The sequence below is a fragment of the Halichoeres trimaculatus genome, unplaced genomic scaffold (genome assembly GCF_033239565.1).
Source record: "Halichoeres trimaculatus isolate MK-OKI-2021-1 unplaced genomic scaffold, fHalTri1.1 fHalTri1_scaffold_4, whole genome shotgun sequence".
Taxonomy (NCBI): Eukaryota; Metazoa; Chordata; class Actinopteri; order Labriformes; family Labridae; genus Halichoeres; species Halichoeres trimaculatus.
The window spans coordinates 2,116,966-2,144,419 of record NW_027437182.1 but is presented as its reverse complement, the minus strand read 5'-3'; the positions used below and the strand labels follow the sequence as shown (position 1 = coordinate 2,144,419).

Here is a 27,454-nt window from a genome sequence, read left to right as displayed (position 1 = left end):
GCTAGCTTCAGTCTTCAGAGCTGTGCTGATGAATCAGTCAGACACAGACTGAGGAGAAACACTGGGAGAAGAAACGTCTAACGTCTGGATTCATTCATTTCTGATCCTCACCTCGCTCTGAAAGCTTTTGATGGGGGAACAGCGCCACCAGTCCACGGATCAGACAGCCACTGTTTTAATTCTGCTGTCTCCACATAAACACAGCAACAGCACCTTCTAGTGGACAAACTGAGTAATGAGCTTTTAACATGAGTTTGAGACCAACTAATCAGTATTGTTGAGATATCTTATTGAAACATTTCATTAAAGTTAAGTTTTAGAGTTATACAGGCTGAGAATCCAGAAAAGCAAACGTACAAAGATGTGAATTTCTTTCTTTCAGAAAATTACTTTGCATGAATGATCTGTTTCCCCACACTGGCTTTTTCAGGTCTGCTGCTTGGTGACACTGTTTGATCATCTGAAATGTGTTTATGGAGTGGATGTTGTGGTTGCTGATGGTTTGGGCGCTTTGTTTAGCGTGAAATATATATTTTCAAATATTATATGTTACTATTGAATGTTTTATATTTTGATATATTTAGAAAAAGTAAACAGGAAATTCTGTTAAAATTAATTGAAATGATTTTGATGCAGAAACCACACACACACACACACACACACACACACACACACACACACACACATATATATATATATATATATATATATATATATATATATATATATATATATATATATATATATATATGAAAATTGTAAATACAGTGGGGAAAATTTAAAATATACTACAAATTAGAAAATATAATGTGAGAGTTGACTGTTCTTTTACTTTAACTGTAGGTAAAGAGGGTTACTTTAAAAATGTAATCCAGCACAGTTATAAGTAACCTGTTAAAAAGTGTAATCAGTAATTGTAGGTATCATAACATTTAAGTTATTTAGCTGATTACTTTTAATTAATTAAAAAAAAGAGCTCAGTGTATTTATTTGTTTATTTATTTATTTATGTTATCTTTTATTTTATTTTATTTTTTTGAGAAACATACAATAAAATCTCATTTTACACTTTTAGCTAATCTGGTGTCCATATGCTGAATTTTTATCAAAGGAAAAAAGAAAATTAAAACTATAACACAAATTCAGGCAGAACACCTACTGATTTCAGATTATCCAAGTATTTGCCTGCAAAACAGTATTGTTTACAAAGTTGACAGAAAACATGTTTTTGAAAGAAAACTGAATATGTTGCCTGCGTGCTCACTGTGCATGTGTCTGCTGCATTGTAGTGTATCCCGCTAAATAATCCCTGTTTTTATCAAATATGCCGGTACTCTGGTTTCATATTTTTTCTGAACTCTAATGGATTACAGTTACCTTTTTTTGTATCCCAATTGCGAAACGCCGTTACATGTAACCTAGTACTCCCAGTCCCTGAATAAATGTGCCCCTTAGATGTGGTGTAACATGAATATGGTAAAAGTTTTCCCTAAGTAAGACAAAAATTTTACATAAATATGGTGCGGCGATTGCAAAGTTGCACACACTGCAAATAACATTTGTCCACATTTAGCTCCAAAACATCAATTTTTCTGCAGAATTAGAGAAATATTTGTGAAGTATTTCTATTTATTTTATATTTATGTTGAAAGTTTTATCTAAATGATGAATGTTATTTATAAATGTTATAAATGAATGTCCTGATTCTAAATATTAAACTAGGTTTCTAAAAAATTAGTTTCATTCTAAATATTTAGCTAAGACTTAATATTTATCAAAGATTTATAAAAATTTACCAAGGTTTCTTAATATTTAGTTTAAGATTTCTAAATCTTGAGCAAAGATTTTAAGATAACTACTAAGATTTCTACATATGAAGTCAAGATTTCTAAATATTTAGCTATGATTTCTAAATATTAAGCTTATTTGCAAATTCACTCTCTCGCCTGCCGGAAGTACCAAAACAAAAGTTAGAGGAAGCGATTTTGAGAATGTCAAGCTCTACTTTTTTGATGTCTGCCACAGGATCTTTAACAGCGCCCTTAAAAGCACTTGGTACGTTTGTTTTCTAACGGCTGGTTTAGCCGACTGTGTTTGACTTTCTCAAAATCTGCTTGGCTCGATCGCTTCCTCCAACTTTTATTTTTGTGCTTCCGTCGGGCGGAACGTTGCATGTTGGCTGACGCTCCACCTTGACTATTCTTCTGTCCCGGAATGTTGCCACATGTTCCAGAATGTTTCCATTTAGGACAACATTCCGGAACATGTATCTTTTATCTTTAAAGCCATATGGAGCAACATTCTGGAATATAACCTTTTATCTCCAAAGACATTCTGAGCAACATTCCGGAACCTGTTCTCTCTTTAGAAATGCCCAAAAATGAAACTTTTTTAAGACAAGATTATTTGTGACCTGACATCTTTTTTTGCAGTTCAGTGACACTTCTCTTTTACCTCTGTCAGCCACATTCTGGAATAATTCTTTTTATCTTCAGAGATATTTAAAGGGAATCTGACCAACATTCTGGAATACACATCTTGATCTTTGAACTCACTCAAAGTGACATTCTGGAACATTCCTCTTCCTCAGTCATTGTAAGTATAAAAAAAACCTTGGCTGAGCTGAAACAGTCAGAGGTGAAGGAAACAAGGCAAAAAACAAGGAGGCAGTCATAGACTGAAAAAACGGTTTTTAATAACAAAAGGTTAAGAAAATTTCACGTACATGTCTGAGACTACATCCAAAAAAATATCAATCTGACTCATGAACCCCATAGAAACATACAAAGAGGTGGCACATGTGAAGAAGAGGAGGAGGGGAAACATCACATCACCAGAAATAAGTACTTCCAGGAAACAACAAAAGGAATCAGTTAACATCAACATTAACAACAAAGAATGTAAAAAAGAAGATCAGAGATGAAGGATCAGACAGACATGTTCATGAGCTGCTCTTGTTGTGATGCATCCACCTCTCTGACACGCTGCTTTAGGTTTCAGTAGAGACAAAGAGCAACCAGAGCAAGCAGCAGAGAAATCACACTCAGTTTGTCTGCTGGAGCTGAACTCCGTTTGTCGGCTGGAGCTGAACTCCGTTTGTCGGCTGGAGCTGAACTCCGTTTGTCGGCTGGAGCTAAAGTTGGTTCAGCTGCTGGAGCGGAGTTACACAAACTGCCTTTACAACATTTAACAGCAGAGATTTGTATTCCAACAACATCGAAGGATCCAACAGTCAGAGCCATAAATTTCAGCTCAGTGTCACCTTCACAAACGTTTGCAGACGCACAGCCACGGTATGTGTAGGTTTTAACAGGGTCAGTCACTGTAGATGAATAAAGAGAGATTATTGTTTCCATTTGTTCCTGTTCTTAAAGCGCCACTGGGGGGCAGCAGAGAGACCTTCAGCGAGACAAGCTGAACAAGTTAATCATCAAGACTCACTGTTAAAACTAACACAGCGGTTCTCAGAGCCCCCACACTGATGTGTCTGGTTGCAGGATGGATCTGGATGAGAGCAGGCTAAACACTGCAGACCGTTTGGTTTCTGATCTCCAGGAGCTGGAACAAAAGGAGAAAGATTTGTGACGCTGATTAATCTGAGCATGTGGGAAAAGTCAACTGGAGAGTGTTCCAGATATCTTAGTGTACAAAGAGGTCAACGCATGAAAATATACAAAAACAACCTCATACTTACCAGGTAAATATTCAGAGTTGCAGCCATCTGTGCCACAGCATTTCAGAGACAGAGCTATCCTCCGATCTACATCACTGAACGAGAACGTCTGTTTGTGTGCAGAGCAGACAGAGGACGGCACACAGTACTTCCTGTACACCTTCACAGTCCCGTAGATCCTATGATCAACTGAACAGAATTTAAGGGTTAAAGACAGAAACAGACCAACACATTAGAAGATGTGACCTGTACCTGACTCAGAGATAGACCTTCCTCTGAACAGTTCTTACATCTCACGGCCATTGATGCACACCGATCACCAAAGGAGCCACAGTCCTCTGAGTTTCCATAGCTCGTCTTTTCTTCAGGCCCATTAGTATTCAGACACCTCAGAGCTCCAGCTGTGGAGAGGGACAGAGAGAAATGATGGACCATGATGCTCTGGGAGGAGCCTCCAATCAGCCTCAGTCCCTGAGACGTGGCTCTGCCAAAGTGTCCGGCTGCTGGATCCAGAGCCTGGAGGTGATGGACTGATCTGTAGCTACATCCAGCTCTGATCTGCCAGCAGTGAATCCTGAAAAGCAAACAGGTGTTAAAGTGAAGTTACCAGAGCTGAAGAGCATCCAGACGAGAGGGACACACAGAGTCAGCTTCATCACGATGAGTCTCTGAACAGACTGTGAAACTTCCTCTGATACAGAGCCTCTGATTCAGAAGAGGAGGAGACCTCCCTCTGTGGGCGTCTCACACACTAACCCCGCCCCCTGATAACCAGGGCGACACATCACACACTGGAATAAACAAACAAGATTTAACCTTCTCAACAATAAAATGAATCGGATACAGTGGGGAAAATAAGTATTGAAGGGGTCAACTTTTTTCTCATCACATTTATTTCCAAAGCTGCAATTCAAACAAAACTTCTACCAGACATTGGTATAAACTCAAATAATCCACACATGAAAAGAAATCACAACGTTCAGGTCCATAAATAATGATTATGGTGAATTAAGTACGATAACACAGGAAAAAAGTATTGAACACACCATGGAAAGGCTGTATACTTTGGACAGGAAATGCACCATACCACCTGAAATCTGTCAGTAATTATTACTTGAACTTCCAATTAGTGCAAACCAACATCAGCTGGGCTAGAGCAAATTGATGGTCCTATAAAAAAGGTGTTTTTTTCACCAAGCAGTTAAATAGCACACACCTCATGATGGGTAAAGGCAAAGAGCTCTCTGAAGACATTCACAACCTGATTGTTGCTCAGCATCAGAATGGAACTGGTTACAGACTTATATCAAAGCACCTGAATATTCCAGTCAGCACCGTTGGGGCCATTATTCACAAGTGGAAGAAGCACCACCTTACCATCAACAGGCCACGCACAGGAGCTCCTTGAAGATTTCTGACCAGGGAGTCAGAAAGATAGTCAGAAGAGTACTCAACCAGCCAAGGACCACCCTGAAAGTGCTCCAGAAAGACTTGGAGGCAGCAGGTACAATTGTTACAGAGAAAACAACAGGCAATGCACTCCACCGCCATGGCCTCTATGGACGCTCAGCCCGCAAGACTCCATTCCTCAAGAAAAGGCATGTTGAAGCTGGTTTAAAGTTTGCTAAACAGCATCTTGACAAGCCTGTAGAATACTGGGAGAATGTTGTCTGGTCAGATGAGACCAAAACTGAACTTTTGGGCTGTCATACTACAGACCATGTTTGGAGGAGAAATGGCTCTGCACATCAGCCAAAAAACACTACACCAACAGTGAAGTTTGGAGGTGGAAGCATCATGGCATGGGGTTGTTTCTCATCTCATGGTGTTGGCAAACTTCATATAACTGACGGAGCAATGAACAACTTATGATGTGTTTGAGAATTACAAGGTCCGGTGAATGCATCACCTGCGACTGATGGTTCAGCGGCTAACATCCGTGTTGTTTGTTTCTCTGCTCGGGGCTGTTAGCAACAAAATGCACTGAAAATAAACTTTTCATGGAGCCAACATGTCTGAATTAAAAACCGTACAACTATGGGTCCCACCGATGGGACATATTTGAGATGCAGATACACTGAAACTTGTGGTCAGTGGTGCAGGTATTCCAGGAACCATGCTTGCATCCTTTACTGTGTAGGTCAGAAAACCAAAACCTCAACCACCAGTTTTCAGTTAAACCCCTCAGTGTTCTCAGAAAAACAGACAAACCCAGAAACCACCTTTAGCACCTCCTAAATCGTATCTGGTTGGTCACATGCCACAGTAACCAGGCTGAGTGGAGCCACAGTTTCCACTGACAGATTCACACTGAGTGATGTGTCCTCAGGTGTACGGTCCCCGACAAATCAATCAATCTTTATTTGTATAGCGCCAAATCATAACAAACGTTATTTCAAGACACTTTACAAAGACATTCACAGGTCTAGACCCATAAATGTTAATAACATTGTATTAGCAGAAACCCAACATCAAGACAAGATACGGAGTCTTATCTTATCTTAATCCACCATGAGTACAGGACTTTGCAGCATTTAGCAAGTTACAATGGAGAGGAACAACTTCCCTTTAACGGGCAGAAACCTCGGACAGAACCAGACTCATATTAGACATCTGAGGAGACTGATGGGGTTAGAGAGAGACAGATAGAGGAGAGAGTGGGAGAGAGAAGTATAGAGAGAAGGGGGGGTGACAGAGAGAGAGGGATACACACACACACACACACACACACACACACACACACACACACACACACACATAGACATAGCCTGAAGTTTGGTGCTGTGGCGACAGTTCAGGTGAAAGCAGCGGGCCATTCCCGGCAATAATCCCCCCAGCAGTCTAAACCTATAGCAGCATGACTAAGACCTGGTTCAGACCTGATCCAGCTCTAACTGTAAGCTTTATCAAAAAGGAAAGTTTTAAGTCTATTCTTAAAGGTTGAGACCGTGTCTGCTTCCCGGACCTCAACCGGTAAGTTATTCCAAAGAAGAGGAGCCTGATAACTAAAGGCTCGACCTCCCAGACTACTTTTAGAGACCCTAGGTACAACGAGCAGACCTGCATGTTGAGAACGCAAAGACCCAGACGCACAATACGGAACAACTAGACAATTTCCACGGAAATCGTGAGAGGGGCTCGGGCGGTGGCGGCCTGGCTTTTTGCATTCATGAGATACTTCAGAAACACCGATGTCACCAAACCTTGTTTTGGACTGACGTGAAACACTTTTTAGCATTTCGTATAACTGATTTAACAGGTGTCAATTTACCTCATGCACAATGAGGCGCGCTTCGTGCTCACACTTTCATATCTTTACTAGTCTAGCCGCAAAACAGTATGTTACAAATATACACCTACATGTCATTTAACATGTGGGAGAGTGGCAAGGAGAGGAAGGAAGAGTGACTGTTTGTGCCGTGTATTATAGATTTTCTAGCCAGAATCACTCTGTTTGTGTGTGTGTGTGTGTGTGTGTGTGTGTGTGTGTGTGTGTGTGTGTGTGTGTGTGTGTGTGTGTTTGTGTGTTTGTGTGTGTGTGTGTGATTCTGTGTGTAGGCGTGAGAGAGAGGGAGATAGTGTGTTGTTGGTGAGGCAGTTCCTCCTCACTGTAAATGTGTGTGCCAATATAAGTAGTTCAGATCTAAAAGCCCATTTAACATGTGTTTATGTTGGCATAATAAACAAACACACGTGTTTCTCTGTCCCTCAATGACCTCATCAGTCAGTATACACAGCTGTGTGGTTACCATGGAGATTATGATGTCACAATGAGTGTGATGTGTCAGTGGAACTTTGGAACTCCTTTGTGTCCACTGAACTAAAGCTGGAGTAATGGGCAAGACATAGGTCCGAACAACCTGCATTTATGCTGAAACCCTAAGGGCTAGAAGAAAAACAAAAACATTGTGAGAGTCTGGAGACTCTGATGAACGAGATGATGTGCTTCCCAAGTCTGTAGGATTAAAATTGATGGCAGGAGGGCGATTTACAAATGTAGTTAGGAATGAAGTTTATGAGAAATATAGGTCAGATTTTAACATTACTGCAGGTTACAGAGAAATTAGGGTTTTTCTCACACTGGGGCGTTTTTTTGGCAAAACAGTATGATATCTTGGTAAAATACTCCCTTTGTAAGAAGCAGGATAAGTCAGGGAACGTTTGAATGTACTTTTTACTTTTCTATAGTGAAGATTTTGGAAGTTATGACAATTCGTCCAAGGAAGCTGCAACCTGTCATCAGCAGCCTCTCTCACTCTAGCTGGAGAAATTCCACACTCTAGGAGCTGAGGTTTCAGGGCAAAAACTGAAAAGTTTATGTTGCTTAAACATTAAAATCTCAAAAACTGTAAAAAATATGTAAAAGTAAATTCATACCCCGACAGCTGAAAGATCAGTGAACATTTTAAAGCAAAAATGGTGCCTGTAAGTGGAAGTATGCTAAAGTCTTAGCATCTCAAAGTTAGTGGAAATTTTGGGAAGAGAGAGAGAGGGATTCCTAGGTTCCCCATTCATTCCTTATGAGAGATTTTTCACCGACTTGGCCAATAAGTTGGCCAAAATTTGGCGAATTGGTGAAAAAAGTCATAGCACACCATTCCCGGCCAAACCGCACGTTTTGATGTATAATTTGTGGGGGTTTTCTCAAAGACCTAGGCGGAGAAGCGAGCCAAAAATTTTTCCGGAAGATTATGAAAGTTGAAAAAAGCTACCAACAGGAGAGCATTGGGGCTCGATCGAAGCCCGAGCCCCTAATTAAGTCTTTAAGATAGGATGGCCCGATGCCATTTAGCGCTTTGTAAGTCAGAAGAAGAATTTTAAGCTCTATCCTAGATTTTATAGGTAACCAGTGTAGAGACGCTAACACTGGAGAGATGTGCTCTCTCCTCCCAGTCCAAGTCAGTACCCGAGCGGCAGCATTCTGAACCAGCTGAAGAGTCCTAATAGACTTATTAGGACAGCCGGATAAAAGAGAGTTACAGTAGTCCAGCCTAGAAGAAACAAAAGCATGGAGTAGTTTCTCAGCATCGCTCTGAGACAAGATGTGTCTAATTCTCTTGATATTACGAAGATGAAAAAATGCCGTCCTTGAGACCTGTTGGATGTGAGAGTTAAAGGACAGGTCCTGATTCAAATGAGCTCCCAGGTTCCTGACAGTGGTGCTGGAAGCCAAGCTGAAGTCGTCGAGGTGGCGATGTTGTTCAAGAAAGCTTCTCTGAGATGTTTAGGTCCAAGAACAATGACTTCAGTCTTCTCTGAGTTCAGCAGTAAGAAGTTTCTGCTCATCCAGGACCGTACGTCTTTGAGGCAAGCTTCAAGTTTGGATAAGCGGTTGGTTTCTTCAGGCTTCATTGACAAGTAAAGCTGTGTGTCATCTGCATAGCAGTGAAAGTTTATGGAGCGTTTCCTCGATATAGTGCCAAGAGGAAGCATAAACACACTGCAGATGACACTCAGATTTACTTGTCAATGAAGCCTGAAGAAACCAACAGCTTATCTAAACTTGAAGCATGCCATCTGAGTCTCCTGAGTCTTCTTCATCAAGTGTCAAGATTCCTGAAATTTCCTCAACAATTTGGCGTCACGAACAGGATCTCAACACAACAACGACTGGTAAGTGCAAAATGCCAAATACTGTAATTATGCTGCGATTTATGTGTATTTATGTGTACTGGAAACTGGGAAGTCGTCGTCTTCAAGGTTAGTGTTCCAGTTGCCAAGTCAGAAAAAGTTGCCATAACAGCAGTATTTCCATATATACTAATTGAATAATCTGAGGATCAGAGGATAGCTCTGTCTCTGTCTCCGATGTCAAAATCAAACCCACCCCGTGCCGAGTCCCAACGTTTGTAGAAATGATGGACCAGCCAAGATTCACCCAGCTGAAGGGAACAGCTAAGACTCTCAGAGAGCTCGTCAATCGAGAAAGAGCATCTCTGTTAAAGGAACCAACACCTGATCCACAGACACGAGCATAGACCACACAGACCTGAGGAAACAGGGACAGAGCCTCCTCAGTTTCTGAGCAGATCCTAAAGCCTACAGCTGCTGGTTGGAGATGTTTTAACACGCTAACTGTTGGCTCAGGTTTTCTCCTCTGTAACCCTCTGAGCTGGGATCTAGAGTTCAGGTTAAATCTTAATCCCAGTGATAATTAGAGCAGGTGGCGGACATATTTGCAGACAGAGAAAATGTTTTTCTCTACTTTAACTCAAAAATACCAGGAACTCACAGACTGCAAAGAGAGACAGGAAACAAGAAGAGAAGAGAGGACATCCTGAAAAAAGGTGCACCGACATCCTTCAAGACCCAACTTCATGATCACACACTCTGTGTTGCTGCTGTTCTTTCTTTATTTTTAAACTTTAAGCAACAAGTTGTCTGGACTTTGTTTCTCTGACTCCTACAGCACTGACAGGAAGCAGCTTTTTTTATGAAACAGTATCAGGCAACTGGACTTTTGTTTTGACATCTCAGTGTTGTCTTGGTTTTTCAACAACTGACCTTCAGTTTAGTTGCTGTAAAGCTGCAACTATTCCTTCTGCAACACTGAGCAACTCGTCTGATTTCTGTTGCTGTGAACTTTGCTGCAACAATGTCACATTTTTAAGGAGTCCTTCCTCTAAAAGCTCCTTGTTTCTGAAAAACCTGACTGACCTTGCAGCGTTGCTTTAATGTACAGGGAAACTATTGCTCAACAGCTCCCTCTAGAGGAAGCTCTCAGTAGTTCACCAGCAGAAATAAAAAAAAAAAAACGAGAAACTACAACAAAGAAAAACTACAGGCTCTGAAAGTTTTCCACTGATGCTGAAAAGTTTTGTTCTTAAACTTTATTTTGATTTTCATTCTTGGATAAATTCATAAATAAATGATCACACTGATTTTTTATTCCTCTCTTATTTTTTACACTTCACACATTATTTTACAGGTTTTGAGCTTTTTTGCTGTAACAGGGACTTTCTGAGGACCAATGTGCTCTAAAACTCACAAACTTTTTCACTATATTCACACATGGCAAAAAAATAAATAAATAAAATGAAATGAATCCAGTGTTTTTGTGGCCATGTGTGCTCCACAGTGCCACCTAGTGTCTTCAAACTGCAGCTACCTTGAGCTATAGGCCTGAATTTTTTGTCCATCATGCCACAACTGACCAAAAACCTTTGGTTGTCATGGAGATATCCAAACAGGAAGTTTGGATTTCAGAGTTCAGTGTTGGGTTGTGACGATGTAAGCTTCCCGCATTTGAACAAACTGGTCACAGGTTTTTTGGGGGGGATCATCTTCAAATGTAGTTTTTTTATTCTGGACACACTGACGATGACGACGTATAAGAGGATTTTTTCTAACTCAGTGGGCGTGGCCACAGGAGACGGTTAATGGTTTTCACTAACCTTTACAGACCTGACAGATCCTGCTGATTTTCCAGATGTCATCCGTCCATCATCACCCAGGCAACAACCATCAAGCCGACTTCTGTGGTCTGTAGTTCAACTTCCCTTTGTTTGATTTATATTTATATTAACCAACAGGAAACTGAAAAAGAAAAAGATTTTCATTCATTTGTTTTCATTTCAACAAAGACAAAAAATGAAAAATGAAGCATTTTTTAATGTTTTGTTTTTTTTGATTCATAATTGAATATCAGTTGAATAAATGATTCACAGATTGTTGTGTTGTTGCTGTGTTTATGTGGAGACAGCAGAATTAAAACAGTGTCTGATCCGTGGACTGTGGTCTGATCCGTGGACTGTGGTCTGATCCGTGGACTGTGGTCTGACCCGTGGACTGTGGTCTGATCCGTGGACTGAGGTCTGATCCGTGGACTGTGGTCTGATCCGTGGACTGTGGTCTGATCCGTGGACTGTGGTCTGATCCGTGGACTGTGGTCTGAAAAAACAATGGTAAAAAGCTGACAGCAGGGGCTTCCAGTTATTTTCTATTATTGTTTAGAACAACTAAACATTTTTTTGACAGGCTCTATGCACAGATCACTTCCACATCAGCGTGTGGGGGCTTGGGTACATCTGGTTACTGACAGAAGCAGTAGGAAGTGAGAGTAGACGGTGTTATGATGCAGAGATTAAATAAATACGCTGTTTGCTGGAGGTACCTAAAGTTTCTGTCCAGGTATCTAGAAGAACACTTTTAGAGCTTAGATTTAGTATTTAGATTTATTTTTCATGTGCACACATTACAACAAGTATACAGAACTGGTTTTGCATGAACTTGGCTCCCTCAGGCTGGTGTGACGATGGAAATGATTCAGGCTTGGTTTATACTCTTGATGCCCCGCCCTGTGACTGTGGAGGAAACTGATTAAAGCTGACGATGACGAGCTTAAGTTACATGAGCTAGATTTACAACCTTTTAAATGTAAACCACCTCTGTTCACACTCTAATCCTGACTTCATCAATGTTTAACCCCCAGGTCTTTATCAGGGATTCAGCTCTGATCACCAGACTAGAAGAATATTCACTCACAGAAACTTGCCTAACTTTTAAGATTCATTTAATTACAAAAAAAAAAAAATTCAATTCATTTTTCCTGTAGTTTTTTTGCTCCTTGGGTTTAAAAAAAAAATTAACATATGTATGTACCTAAGTCTGTGTATGTACTTATATATTAATGAAATTAACTATTTTTGTTATAATCATACAAAAATTAGATGATTAATTCCCCTGACATCAGTTTTCAAAAACAAAGTAAAAGCAAAACAATAGATTTTAAAAAAAGGCCAGGAAACAAATCAAGGGTTCACCCTTAAAATAAACAGTGAACACATAAAAACACAACAGCAGGAGGGAGAACCCAGGCAGAACAAGAACCCAACAGCACACACTGAGACCACGAGGACCAGAGATAAAGATAAAAACATCAATTAAAAAGAAGTTAGTAATAAAGGTTTAAAAACATAACAATAAATTTGATTTATATAGCACTTTTCAAGAAATCAAAGACACTTTACAACAAGACTCATCATCATCATCATCATCATCATCATCATCATCATCATCATCATCATCATCCAAACATGTTGAATTAAAAACAGTTCGATGGAAATATTCAGCGACTCATTCCACTTCCTGTTCAGGTGTTGTATCTGTGTCATTGGGATGGAAAGGACTTTCTAAATCTGATTTCTTCATCAGAGTCTTTATCTGACATCGGAGCAGGAAGAGGACAGATGGAGCCCAAATGAAACTCAGATGAAGTCACTGTTTGATTTGATTTGTAGAGGAAACTATTTACAGGATGAAAACCCCAAACAGCTCAACATGAGCTGCAGATCATCACAGAGGAAACACTCAGCGTCCTCCAGACTGCTGCACATCAACAAACTCAGCAGAGCCTCCTGAAAAGATGAAGGATAAGGGTCCATAAAGCCCAACTCCAGGATAGAGAGGCTGAGTGAACCTGGTCTGGACTCTGTGGAGGAGGGTCATGGTGTCAGAGACTCTGTAGAAGGACAGAGTCCCGGCCTCATGATCCAGGTAAACTCCTATTACAGAGGACCGAGGGCCTGGGATAGAAGTCTCAGTGTTATTATGTCTGAATGTGTGTCCATTACTGTGACAGACTAATGACCAAGATTTGTTATTGAGACCAAATCTACATTCCTCTCTGCTCCCTCTCCTCCTGATATCTTTGTATGTAACTGCTACATCAACCCACCCAATCCTCTTCACCTCCCAGTAACATCGTCCAGTCAGACCCTCTTTACTCAGGACCTGACACTCGTTAACAAACCTGTCTGGATGATCTGCATAAACCTGCTGTTGTTTCATACATGTCACCTTTCTGCCCCCGTCACTCAGTAACAAATCTCTGTTAACCGTATGTGGATCCAGAGTGATCTGCCGTGAGTAGCTCAGAAACTGAGCTCTGGTTTTGGGCTCTGGAGGAGCTGAAACCTCCACCCGAGTGGGAGCTGAAACCTCCACCCAAGTGGGAGCTGAGGAGCTGCTGAGCCAGTCCTCCCTCAGAGCAGCCTGCAGTTTGTCCTTCAGCTCTGACACAGCTGCTGTCACAGCCTTAAAGGAGCTCAGAGGACAGACGTCCATGCTGGGCCGGTCTCCAGGTGGACTCAGACCTGACAGTGAGGGGTAGTTCCTGAGGAAATGGAGGTGATCCTCTGAGCGGGACAGCTCCTCCAGCTCCGTGTCTCTCCTCCTCAGATCAGAGATCTCCTGCTGCAGCTTCTCCTCCAGCTCTGTGGCTCGGCTCACTTGACTTTTCTGCTGGTCTCTGATCTGCTGCGTGACTTCAGAGCGTGTTTTCTCCATGAGACGGATCAGCTGAGTGAGGCTCCTCTCACTGTCCCTCACAGCTTCATCAGCAGACAGGTTGAAGGCCTCCACCCTCTGCTGGAGCAGCTGGACGTCTCTCTCTGCGTCCTGGACTCTCTGCTGGATTTTCTGCCGACTCAGCCCGAGCTGCGTCTGCCTCTCAGCTCTCTCTGCTGCGGCAGAGAGCGTGTCGTGGCCTTTGTGCTCGTCCACGGAGCAGAGGTAACAGATGCACTGCTGGTCGGTGCGGCAGTACATCTTCATCACCTCGTCGTGGCGAGAGCAGATGTTGTCCTGGAGCTTGGACGTGGCTTCAACCAGCTGGTGTTTCTTTAAGCCAGCTACAGCGTAGTGAGGCTGGAGGTGTTGATCACAGAAAGAGGCCATACACACCAGACAGGACTTGAGGGCTTTCAGCTTCTGTCCACAGCAGAAATCACAGGCCACGTCTTCAGGTCCAGCCTCAGGAGGATCAGCTGAAGCAGCCTGAGCTTCCAGCAGCTTCACTTCCTCCACCAGCTCTGCTAACACGGTGTTTTTCACCAGGACAGGCCTCTGTGGGAACGTCTGCCTGCACTGAGGGCAGCTGTGTGTTTCCTCTGTGTCCTCATCCCAGCAGGCGTTGATGCAGCTCATGCAGTAGCTGTGCCCACAGGGAATAGTCACTGGATCCTTCAGCAGATCCAGACAGATGGAGCAGCTCCGTTTGTCTTTCCCCAGCTGAATCACTTGCTGCGCCATTTGTCCTCTGAACAGACGCTGACTGTCTCTAAGTTTCTGTTCCTGATAAACTGGGAGCTCACAGCCTCTGTGCTGACTCACTGAGCTACAGGGTATGTGCTACCAGCTCTGACAGGTCACCACACGCTGGTCACACCCGTCCATGGGTGCGTCTCAAAGTTTCATCCTTCATTCCTCCACTTGCATCATTCACTGGTGTCTTAGCTCCTCCCACCAGAGATGATGGAAAAGCTGTTTATAAACAGTATCAGAGCTCCACCTGTGTTTAACCTGTTCAACATGTTTAACATGTTCACATGAAGGAAACCTGCTCTCTGTTTGTTCTGTGTGCTGGTTAAAAGCACTTTTCTGGTAAAATGCGTCACTGGTAGATCACTTATGAGTTATTTTTGGCTTTATTGGCTTTAAAACCATACAATGGCCAATGGTGGAGCCCTGCTGTCCACTCGATACCACAGCTGTCTTTGTCAAGTTGTGTTTCTTTTCCCTCTTTCTTGAAGGACTTCCCGGCCTGGCTGTAGCAGTAGTATTCATCAGACATATCCAAGTCAAGTTCTCCCTCAATAACCTCGGAAGAGGAGTCACTCTCTTCTTCAGGCTGCTCCTTGTTTTCATCATGGTTGGATGTCTCAGGGGAGAAGGGAGAAACAGTCCATCGAGCAGAGCCTCTCAGGGCTGGTTTGGTCTTGGTGGGTTGGAAATCCTTGATAAGACGAGCATCTAGGATATGACGAGCAGGAACCCAGGATCTCTCTTCATGGCCATAGTCTTCCCAATAAACCAGGTACTGAAGACCTCTTCCTCTGCAACGGGAGCGAAGGAGATGGTGAACTGAGAAGGCTGGCCAACCATCGATGAACTGGGTGGAGGAGGGGGAGGAGCAGCAGGGACCAGTGGACTTTCACGAACAGACTTGACTTTCAAAACATGAAAAGTAGGATGTATTCCCATGGACCTGGGCAACTTGAGCCTCACAGCTGTCGGGCTGATGACCCTCTCAATCTTGAATGGGCTCACAAACCTGGGGGACCTTCCTAGACTTTATTCTCAAGGGTAGGTCTTGGGTGGAAAACCACACCTTCTGGCTCACTCAGTAGGTGGGGGCTTTTGTATGGCGGCGATTTGCTGTCTTTGTGTACCACCTGGCAGACTTCATGAGAGTGGCTCTGGCTTGGACCCAGGTCCGACGACAACAGCGAATGAAGACTTGGACTGACGGGCAGGAAACCTCTCTCTCTCAAGTGCAGGGAATAGAGCTGGCTGGAACCCACAGGCACACTGAAATGGAGACAGTCTAGTTGCAGAGCTGGTCAAAGTGTTGTGGGCGTATTCCACCCACAGGAGTTCGTGGAACCAGGCTGACAACCGAGCACTGTCTCCAGGTTTTGATTCTTGCGTTCAGTCCGGCCATTTGACTAAGGATGAAAACCAGAAGACCAAAATACAGATGTAAACTGTGGGCCTCTGTCAGAAACCACATCAGTAGGGAGACCATGGAGTCTGAAGATGTGGCTTAAAACCAGTTTGGCTGTCTCCTTGGCAGAAGGTACTTTGGGCAAGGGCAAAAAGTGGGCCATTTTGCTGAACCGATCCACCACAGTCAGAATACAGGTGTGGCCCTTGGACAGTGGACGACTAGTTACAAAGTCCAAGGAGATGTGAGACCAAGGGTGATGGGGCACAACCAGGGGTTGCAGGAGACCAGCAGGAGCTTGATGAGATGGTTTGTAGGAGAAAAGTCAAATCTTGTGAAGAACAGGGACCATCTGACTTGATGGGAATTTAGTCGTTTGGCAGACTTGATATATTCCAGGTTTTTATGATCTGTCCAGACCAAGAAGGGCAGCTTGAACCCTCAAGCCAGTGCCGCCATCCTTCAAGGGCCAACTTCACTGCTAACAGTTCTCTGTTCCAAATGTCATAGTTTCTCTCTGCTGGGGTAAGTCATTTAGAGAAAAAGGCACAGGGATGGAGCTTTAGGTCACTGGCTGCTCTTTGAGGCAAAACAGCTCCTACCCCTACATCAGAGGCATCCACTTCGACCACAAACGGCCTCTCAGGATCAGGCATTTGAAGGATGGGAGCTGTTGTGAATTTTGCTTTAAGAGACTGGAAAGCCTCATTGGCTGAGGAAGACCATGCAAAAGGCACTTTGGAGGAGGTAAGGGCTGTGAGAGGGGTACAACAGTGCTGTAACCTCGGTTGAACCTTCTGTAAAAGTCGGGAATCCCAAGGAACTGTTGCCGCTGCTTGCGGGAACAAGGGATGAGCCAATCAGCAACTGTAGATACCTTGGTAGGATCCATCTGAATGCTTCCCTGCACAACAATGTACCTCAGAAAGGAGACGGTTGTGGTGTGAAACTCGCACTTCTCTGCCTTGACAAAGAGTGAGTTCTCTAGAAGTCTCTGAGGGACTGCCTGGACATGATGCACATGATCCTCCTTGGTCTTGGAGAAGATTAAAATGTCGTCCAGATACACAAACACAGTCTTGTTCAGCATATCACTGAGAATGTCATTAACCAATGCTTGAAACACAGCTGGGACATATGTGAGTCCCAATGGCATCACTAGATATTCATAATGCCCTGAGGGGGTACTGAAGGCCGTTTTCCATTCATCCCCTTCTTGAATACAAACAAGGTGATAGACATTGCGTAAACCCAACTTGGTGAAGATAGTAGCCCCCTGAAGAAGTTCAAAGGCAGACGAGATGAGGGGCAGGGGATAACGGTTCTTCACCGTAATGTAATTCAGTCCCTGATAGTCTATACAAGGCCTCAAAGACTTTTCCGTCTTTTCAACGAAGAAAAATTTAGCACCAGCAGGAGAGGAAGAAGGGCGGATGATAAAGAAAGATAAAAAATACTTTATTCATCCCCAAAGGGAAATTCATGACTAATATTCATAACTCCACCAGCTGATTTCACTGATAAGTCCCTGCTCTCTGCTTGAAGGCGAGGTAATTAGTGAAATCAGCTGGTGGAGTTTCTGGTTGGAAAGAAAACCTGCAGCCTCTTGGCCCTCCATGGCACGAGTTTGACATCCCTGAGCTAGAGTGAGAGGCGGCTGATGACAGGTTGCAGCTTTCTCGAACAAATTGTCATAACTTCCAAAATCTTCACAGTAGAAAAATAAAAAATAAATAAAAAAGTTCCCTGACTTTTCCTGCTTCTCACAAAGGGAGTATTTTACCAAGATATCATACTGTTTTGCCAAAAAACGCCTCAGTGTGAGAGAAACCCTCATATCTCTGTAGTCTGCAGCAATGTTAAAATCTGACCTATATTTCTCATCAACTTCATTCCTAACTACATTTGTAAATCCCTTTCCTGCCTCAATTTTAATCCTACAGACTTGGGAAGCACATCATCTTGTTCATCGGAGTCTCCAGATTCTCACAATGTTTTTGTTTTTCTTCTAGCCCTTAGGGTTTCAGCATAAATGCAGGTTGTTCGGACCTATGTGTAGCCCAATACTCCTGCTTTAGATCAGTGGATACAAAGGAGTTCCAAAGTTCCACTGACACATCACACTCATTGTGACATCATCATCATGATCACCATGGTAACCACACAGCTGTGTATACTGACTGATGAGGTCATTGAGGAACAGAGAAACACAGGTGTTTGTTTATTATGCCTCAACAGCCAACATAAACTCACACACACACACACACACACACACACACACACACACACACACACACAGGTACTTTAACAAGTTCTCATGTACTTATTGGGGGTTAGGGCTTTGCAACCAGCCACTCTCCACATGTCTCATGACGTGTAGTATATTTGTGACAAACTGTTTTGGGGCTAGAATAGTGAAGATATGAAAGTGTGCGCGTGAAGCGTGCTTGACTGTGCATGAGGTAATTTTCACACCTGTTGAATCAGAAATAAGAAATTTCAAAAAGTGTTTCGCAACGTCAGTCAAACACGGTCTGGTGACATCGGTGTTTCTGGACTATCTCACCGTGTGTAATGAAAGCCTGGCGGCCGCCTGAGCTCCTCTCATGATTTCCGTGGAAATTGTCTATTTGTAATGTAGTATCACCGGACTCATATGAAATATTATTTGTTGACATTAAGTTGTTTAATCCTTTATGTTAAACCAGACCGTCTGAGCTGCCAATCATCTCCTGAATCTGTGTCGGTGGTTTCTCTGATAAAGATGATCTCATCCTACTTTCATCTTCCAGTAAAACTCGACAAAATGCTTTGGCTGAGAGGAGAGCTAAAACAGTCTGAAATAAAAAAAAAACGACACAAAAATGAGGACGTAGTGACAAACCCCCAAAAATGTTTTTAATGATAAAAGTTTAAAAGCATTTTCATGTTAATGTTCATGAAATAAATCCAACTGAAGCTCTCACAAACATAAGAAATACTGGCAAGACACCTGCGAATTAGATCAGGGAGGGTACACTATCATCGAGGACAAGGAAAGTGCACAAAGATGGGAAGTAGGACTAGAAATGATAAGGGGAACAAAAAATAGTGACACAAAACAAAAAACATGACACGCTGGTTTGGGTTTTAATAGACAGAAAGAGCGACCAGAGCAAGCAGCAGAGACAGAACACTCAGTTTGGCTGCTGGAGCTGAGTTACACAGGTTAGATCCACAACATTTAACAACAGAGATTCGTAATTTATCAGTATTGACGGATCCACCAATCAAAGCCCTCAATTTCTGCTCAGTGCCACTTTCACAAAGGTCTGCAGACGCACAGCCACGGAATTTATAGGTCCCACGAGCAGTCACTGTAGATAAATAAAGAGAGATTATTCTTTCCATTTGTTCCTGTTTTAAAAGCACCTCTGGGGGGCAGCAGAGAGACATTCAGAGAGACAAGCTGAACAAGTTCACAGGAAGACTCACCACTGACGTGAACACAGCGGTCCTCAGAGCCCCCACACTGATGTGTCTGGTTGCAGGATGGATCTGGATGAGAGCAGGCTAAACACTGCAGACCGTTTGGTTTCTGATCTCCAGGAGCTGGAACAGAAGGAGAAAGATTTGTGAAACTGACTAATCTGAGCATGTGCAAAAAGTCAGTTGGAGTCTAAAGCATTGCTGGATATATGAGTAACATGGTGTTACAGCTCAGAGCGTCTGGATGTAAAAATGTTGTTTTCAAGGAAGAGAACGGATTTGGGGATTTGTAAGTTAGATTTTAAAAACTTCCACATTAAGAAAAAAAACACACTCACCAGGTGCATTTTCAGTGTTGCAGCCATCTGTGTCACAGCATTTTACAGATGCAGTCAACCTCAAATCTACATTACTGAACGATAACAACTGTTTGTCTGCAGAGCAGACAGAGGACGGCACACAGTGCTTCACGTTCACCTTCTCAGTCTTGGAGATCCTATGATCAACTGAACACAATTTTAGGGTTAAAGACGGAAACAGACCAACACATTAGAAGATGTGACCTGTACCTGACTCAGAAATAGACCTTTGCATTAAGGTTTCTTACAGCTCAGCATGGCTATCGATGCACACCGATTATCAGAGGAGCCACAGACCTCTGAGTTTCCATGGCTCGTCTTTTCTTCAGGCCCATTAGTATTCAGACACCTCAGAGCTCCAGCTGTGGAGAGGGACAGAGAGAAATGATGGACCATGATGCTCTGGGAGAAGCCTCCAATCAGCCTCAGTCCCTGAGACGTGGCTCTGCCAAAGTGTCCGGCTGCTGGATCCAGAGCCTGGAGGTGATGGACTGATCTGTAGCTACATCCAGCTCTGATCTGCCAGCAGTGAATCCTGAAAAGCAAACAGGTGTTAAAGTGAAGTTACCAGAGCTGAAGAGCATCCAGACGAGAGGGACACACAGAGTCAGCTTCATCACCACCAGTCTCTGAACAGACTGTGAAACTTCCTCTGATACAGAGCCTCTGATTCAGAAGAGGAGGAGACCTCCCTCTGTGGGCGTCTCACACACTAACCCCGCCCCCTGATAACCAGGACGACACATCACACACTGGAATAAACAAACAAGATTAAGCTTCTCAACAGAATTGATTCTTACTACTATTCTACTTGTATGTTTGAACTAATGGCCCACACTGCTCAGGTGTGATTTTGGCCCATTCCTCTGAACAGATTGTCTTTAAATCTGGAATATTCTTTGGTGCCCTCTGGTGAACCCTTTTCTTTACTTCTTTCCACAAATGTTCAGTTGGATTGAAGTCAGGTGATTGACTAGGCCATTCTAACAGATTGATTTTCTTTTTCTGAAACCATTTGAGAGTCAACTTTGCCGTGTGCTTTGGATGGTTGTCCTGCTGGAAGGTCCAGCCACGTCTCATCTTCATCATCCTGGTGGATGGCAGCAGATTCAGATCAAGAATTTCCCCATACATGGCTCCATTCATTGCTCCGTCAGTTATATGAAGTTTGCCAACACCATGAGATGAGAAACAACCCCATGCCATGATGCTTCCACCTCCAAACTTCACTGTTGGTGTAGTGTTTTTTGGCTGATGTGCAGAGCCATTTCTCCTCCAAACATGGTCTGTAGTATGACAGCCCAAAAGTTCAGTTTTGGTCTCATCTGACCAGACAACATTCTCCCAGTATTCTACAGGCTTGTCAAGATGCTGTTTAGCAAACTTTAAACCAGCTTCAACATGCCTTTTCTTGAGGAATGGAGTCTTGCAGGCTGAGCGTCCATAGAGGCCATGGTGGTGGAGTGCATTGCCTATTGTTTTCTCTGTAACAATTGTACCTGCTGCCTCCAAGTCTTTCTGGAGCACTTTCAGGGTGGTCCTTGGCTGGTTGAGTCCTCTTCTGACTATCTTTCTGACTCCCTGGTCAGAAATCTTCAAGGAGCTCCTGTGCGTGGCCTGTTGATGGTAAGGTGGTGCTTCTTCCACTTGTGAATAATGGCCCCAACGGTGCTGACTGGAATATTCAGGTGCTTTGATATAAGTCTGTAACCAGTTCCATTCTGATGCTGAGCAACAATCAGGTTGCGAATGTCTTGAATATTAATAATAATTAAAAAAGTATTCATTATTGTATTCAATTATTTATATTAATTATTATATATTATATAAATTGATATTAATATCATCTTGTTGCATGAATTTTCCTTCGGGGATTAATAAAGTATTTTATCTATCTATCTTCAGAGATACAGTTTTTTTAATTTTATTTTTTTTGGTGTGTGTGTGTGTGTGTTTAGCCATAGGTCAGTTCCAGGGGCTGTTTACGGGACAACAGTTTTCGAGTGAAACGCAAACGTTTTGTTGCGTTTTGGCCTCGCTTTTTCAGCCAACCTAAACACAAACTTTTGAAAATGGCCTCCAAGCTGCTTCTGGACAAGACATAGCGCCACCTACAGGCCTGGCATGCTTACCACAGCATTTTCAGTCCCTCAGTGTTTCTGTGTAATTGCAGATTATTTTATTTTTTTTAGATGAAACGCTGTCCTGTAAACGGGGCCTCATTTAGCAGATACATTGGTCCAAAGCAACATACACAGGCAAGAATTTCAGATGTTCCTGTGTATGCTTCATGTAACTATGGGCCCCACAAACGGACGATTTTGAGATGGAAACAAAAACACGAACACTGAAACTTGTGGTTCTTCTCGCGGTCACTGCTGCAAATCTTCCAGTCAACTTTCCCAGAGCCTGCTCTACTTTATATAGATGAGAAAACCTCAACCACCTGGTCTCAGTGAAACCCCCGACTGTTCTCAGAAAAGCACAGAGACCACCTTTAGTTTCCACTGAAAGAGTCACACTGAGTACTGTATCTTGGCAGGTAAGATAAGATAAGATAAGATAAGATAAGTCATACTTTATTAATCCCCGGAGGGAAATTCAAGACCAAGGACCAAGGTACCAAGGTATGGTGGCGTATCAATGCCAGTTAAAGAAATTAAAAATATTGACATTTCAAGAAAGAAAACTTGAAATTTTGAGTTTAGTAAGTTTTAATTTTACAACTTTATATAACCAGAAAGTTCCACAAAGTCTGAATTTCTTGAGTTGGGCAAGTTATTATTATTAATTCATCAGAAATCAGAAATACTTCATTGATCTGTGAGGGGAAGTTGCTTTTAAATCACAGCTTCTCCCTTCAAAAACTGTTAACAATAGAACGAACAAAATTTAAAAGTATAAGATAAAAGAAAGTACAAAATGGAAGAATAAGTGTGATGTGAAATGGATCTAAGTATAATAAATAAGTATGATCATTTACTAAGAATAGGATATAAACATTGTGATATAAATTATGGATTATTGAGCAAATACTGACATTAAATGTGTTTATTGCACAGAAGGTAATTGTTGCAGACTGTCCTGTCCTCTCTAATTTAATGCATGAAAAGATTAAAAAAAAATAATTCAATTGTTTTCTAAAACAAAGTCAAACTGATGTTTTACAGAGCCCCCTTAGCGCCACAGCGAGATTTGTTCAAGAAAGACTTTTGCGTTCTTTTGCGACAGCTTTTTTTTCTCTTCCGGTTCTTCTGAGCCATATTTTCACTTTTATTCAGCTCATTGATATTTACTTCCACCCATAGGCGCAGATTTATGTTTGTGTCGGTGGGTGCTCAAAACTTGAATGACTGCTACTTTGAAAAATGGTTGTTGAAGCACTTTGTGTTTTATAAAAGCATGGCAAGCGCACAGACAGGCACTCAGACACTACAGCAGCAACCAGCATAAAGGCACACAGTCATGTAATCTCACTAATGTTCCGCACCACACCAACATGTTTTTTCTATCGCTGCTATCTAATTAATGTAACAGGCTCTAGTCAACACAGAGAACACAGTAAGGGCTGTGGCAAATCTGAAATCCTACTCCTACTCGATCTGCCACTTATCAGCATCTGCAGCAGTTTGAGTGAAATCCCATCATTCAGTTCTGCTTTCACTGCTCATGGTTAGAGATGGGTACCGATTGGGTTTTTATAGGTACTGACCGAATTCTGTCTGTAGAACAGAGTACTGGTGTAAAATCAAACTGTACCATGTTTTGGTCCCTAAACGCATCATTGTGACTGTGAGGAAGTGAAGGAGTAGAGATTTTCCATGCTCGACATGAGCGCAGCAAAGCAAGGTTATACACTGAGAATAAATATGATAAATCAAAACACTTTAAGACGTTAACAATACACAAATTCATATTTATAAGAAGATATAAGAAGACACACAAAAAGTAAGAAATGTTTGTCCTTTAAATTTCTGTTTACTGAACATTTGTCCACTGAACTTTTTCCTACTAAAAATTTGATCATTGAAACTTTGTTCACTAACTGTTTGTCTACTGAATGTTTCTGCACTGAACATCTGTCCACTGAAGTTTTGTCCACTGACTGTTTTTGCACTGATTAGTTGTCCACTGAACATTTGTCCACTAATGGATTGTCCACTGAACATTTGTCCACTGAACGTTTGTCCACTGAACGTTTGTCCACTGAACGTTTCTGCACTGATCATTTGTCCACTGACCATTTGTCCACTTAACATTAGTTTACTCAATGTTTGTCCACTGAATTTCTGTCCACTGAACGTTTGTCCACTGAACATTTGTCCACAGAATATTCGTGCACTTAACATTTGTCCAATGAACATTTATGCACTGAACATTTGTCCCTTAATGTTTGTCTACTGAAATTTTGTGCATTTAACACTTGTGCACTGAACATATGTCCACTGAACATTTGTTAGCTAAATGTTTGTCTACTGAGCATTTCTGCACTGATCATTTGTCCACTGAACGTTTGTCCACTGAACGTTTGTCCACTGAACATATGTCCACTGAACATTTGTTAGCTAAATGTTTGTCTACTGAGCATTTCTGCACTGATCATTTGTTCCCTGAACATTTGTCCACTGAAGGTTTGTCCACTGAAATTTGTCCACTTAACATTTGTCAACTTAATGTTTTTCCACTGAACATTTGTCCACTTAGCGTGTGTTCCCTGAACATTTGTCTACTGAACTTTTTCCTACTAAATATTTAGTCGCTGAAAATTTGTTCACTTAACATTTGTCCACTGACTTTCTGTCCACTGAATTTTATCCACTGAAAGTTCTTGCACTAAAAATTGTCCACTGAACATTTGTCCACTGAACATTGGTCCACTTAATGTTTGTTCACTGAACACTTGTCCACTTTACGTTTGTCCATTGAACATATGTCCACTAAACATTTGTCTACTGAACATTTGTTCACTAAATGTTTGTCTCCTGAATATTTCTGCACTGATCATTTGTCCACCGACAATTTGTCCACTTAACATTAGTTTACTCAATGTTTGTCCACTGAATTTCTGTCCACTGAACGTTTGTCCACTGAACATTTGTCCACCGAAGAATTGTCTACTTAACATTCGTCCACAGAATATTCGTGCACTTAACATTTGTCCAATGAACATTTATGCACTGAACATTTGACCACTGAACATTTGTCCCTTAATGTTTGTCTACTGAAATTTTGTGCATTTAACACTTGTGCACTGAATGTCTGTCCACTGAACATTTGTTAGCTAAATGTTTGTCTACTGAGCATTTCTGCACTGAACATTTTTCCACTGACCACTTGTCCACTGAACATTCCACCTCTTGTTGATGTTTTCCTTTCACTCAGTAATTTCCCACTAACCTGTGGGTCATTTAGCGTAAGTTCAACTGATGATATGAAGTTAAAAACTGTGTTTGTTGGTGGTTAACCGCCTCACGTACTCAGCGGTGCTTCTGCGGTCCGAACATGCACGCATCTCATTACTGTCCACAAACAGAGGGCTCCATAATGATTAGACATATTGTGTCTCAGTTTACCACTAGCATCTCTGTTCATAGTAGCCAACTCCTGCAGCGGTCACCTGATCTGCAGACAAAGCCACAGTCACGAACATAGACCACACAGACCTGAGGAAACAGGGACAGAGCGTCCTGTGATAATCAGTGCAGGCAGCGGACACATTTGCAGACAGAGAAAATGTTTTTCTCTACTTTAACTCAAAAACATCAGGAACTCACAGGCTGCAAAGAGAGACAGGAAACAAGATGAGAAGAGGGGACATCCTGAAAAAACCACAAGTGCACTGACATCCTTCAAGACCCAACTTCATGTTCACACACTCTGTGTTGCTGCTGTTCTTTCTTTATTTTTAAACTTTAAGCAACGAGTTGTCTGGACTTTGTTTCTCTGACTCCTACAGCACTGACAGGAAGCAGCTTTTTTTTTATGAAACAGTATCAGGCAACTGGACTTTTGTTTTGACATCTCAGTGTTGTCTTGGTTTTTCAACAACTGACCTTCAGTTTAGTTGCTGTAAAGCTGCAACTATGCCTTCTGCAACACTGAGCAACTTGTCTGATTTCTGTTGCTGTGAACTTTGCTGCAACAATGTCACATTTTTAAGGAGTCCTTCCTCTAAAAGCTCCTTGTTTCTGAAAAACCTGACTGACCTTGCAGCGTTGCTTTAATGTACAGTGAAACTGTTGCTCAACAGCTCCCTCTAGAGGAAGCTCTCAGTAGTTCACCAGCAGAAATAAAAAAAAAAAAAGCCGGAAACTACAACAAAGAAAAACTACAGGCTCTGAAAGTTTTCCACTGATGCTGAAAAGTTTTGTTCTTAAACTTTATTTTGATTTTCATTCTTGGATAAATTCATAAATAAATGATTTTTTATTCCTCTCTTATTTTTTACACTTCACACATTATTTTACAGGTTTTGAGCTTTTTTGCTGTAACAGGGACTTTCTGAGGACCAACATGCTCTAAAACTCACAAACTTCTTCACTATATTCACACATGGCAAAAAAAAAAAAAAAAATGAAATGAATCCAGTGTTTTTGCAGCCATGTGTGCTCCACAGTGCCACCTAGTGACGTTAAACTGCAGCTAACTTGAGCTATAGGCCTGAATTTTTTGTCCATCATGCCACAACTGACCAAAAAGCCTTTGGTTGTCATGGAGAAATCCAAACAGGAAGTTTGGATTTCAGAGTTCAGTGTTGGGTTTTGACGACGTAAGCTTCCCTCATTTGAACAAACTGGTCACAGGTTTTTTGGGGGGATCATCTTTAAATGTATTTTTTTTAATTCTGGACACACTGACGATGACGACGTATAAGAGGATTTTTTCTAACTCAGTGGGCGTGGCCACAGGAGACTGTTAAAGTTGATGTTTTTTTTTCACTAACCTCTACAGACCTGAAAGATCCTGCTGATTTTCCAGATGTCATCCGTCCATCATCACCCAGGCAACAACCGTCAAGCCGACTTCTGTGGTCTGTAGTTCAACTTCCCTTTGTTTGATTTATATTAACCAACAGGAAACTGAAAAAGAAAAAAGATTTTCATTCATTTGTTTTCATTTCAACAAAGACAAAAAATGAAAAATGAAGATTTTTTTAATATATATATATATTTTTTCATAATTGAATATCAGTTGAATAAATGATTCACAGATTGTTGTGTTGTTGCTGTGTTTATGTGGAGACAGCAGAATTAAAACAGTGGCTGATCCGTGGACTGTGGTCTGATCCGTGGACTGTGGTCTGATCCGTGGACTGTGGTCTGATCCGTGGACTGTGGTCTGAAAAAACAATGGTAAAAAGCTGACAGCAGGGGCTTCCAGTTATTTTCTATTTTTGTTTAGAACAGCTAAACATTTTTTTGATAGGCTCTATGCACAGATCACTTCCACATCAGCGTGTGGGGGCTTGGGTACATCTGGTTACTGACAGAAGCAGTAGGAAGTGAGAGT

General features: G+C 41.9%; 1 protein-coding gene across 1 annotated transcript; it reads right to left on the bottom strand.

Annotated features, from left to right (window-relative positions):
* Window positions 1-12,418: 12,418 nt before the first annotated feature.
* Window positions 12,419-14,758, bottom strand: LOC141789229 (E3 ubiquitin/ISG15 ligase TRIM25-like). The gene has a single exon (XM_074668580.1). The coding sequence runs from the start codon at window positions 14,702-14,704 to the stop codon at window positions 12,983-12,985; it is 1,722 nt and encodes a 573-aa protein (XP_074524681.1). The 5' UTR covers window positions 14,705-14,758; the 3' UTR covers window positions 12,419-12,982.
* Window positions 14,759-27,454: the final 12,696 nt, after the last annotated feature.

Bases quoted from the DNA above. Each gene is read 5' to 3' on its own strand.
- LOC141789229 (XM_074668580.1), bottom strand. From the start codon at position 14,704: ATGGCGCAGCAAGTGATTCAGCTGGGGAAAGACAAACGGAGCTGCTCC.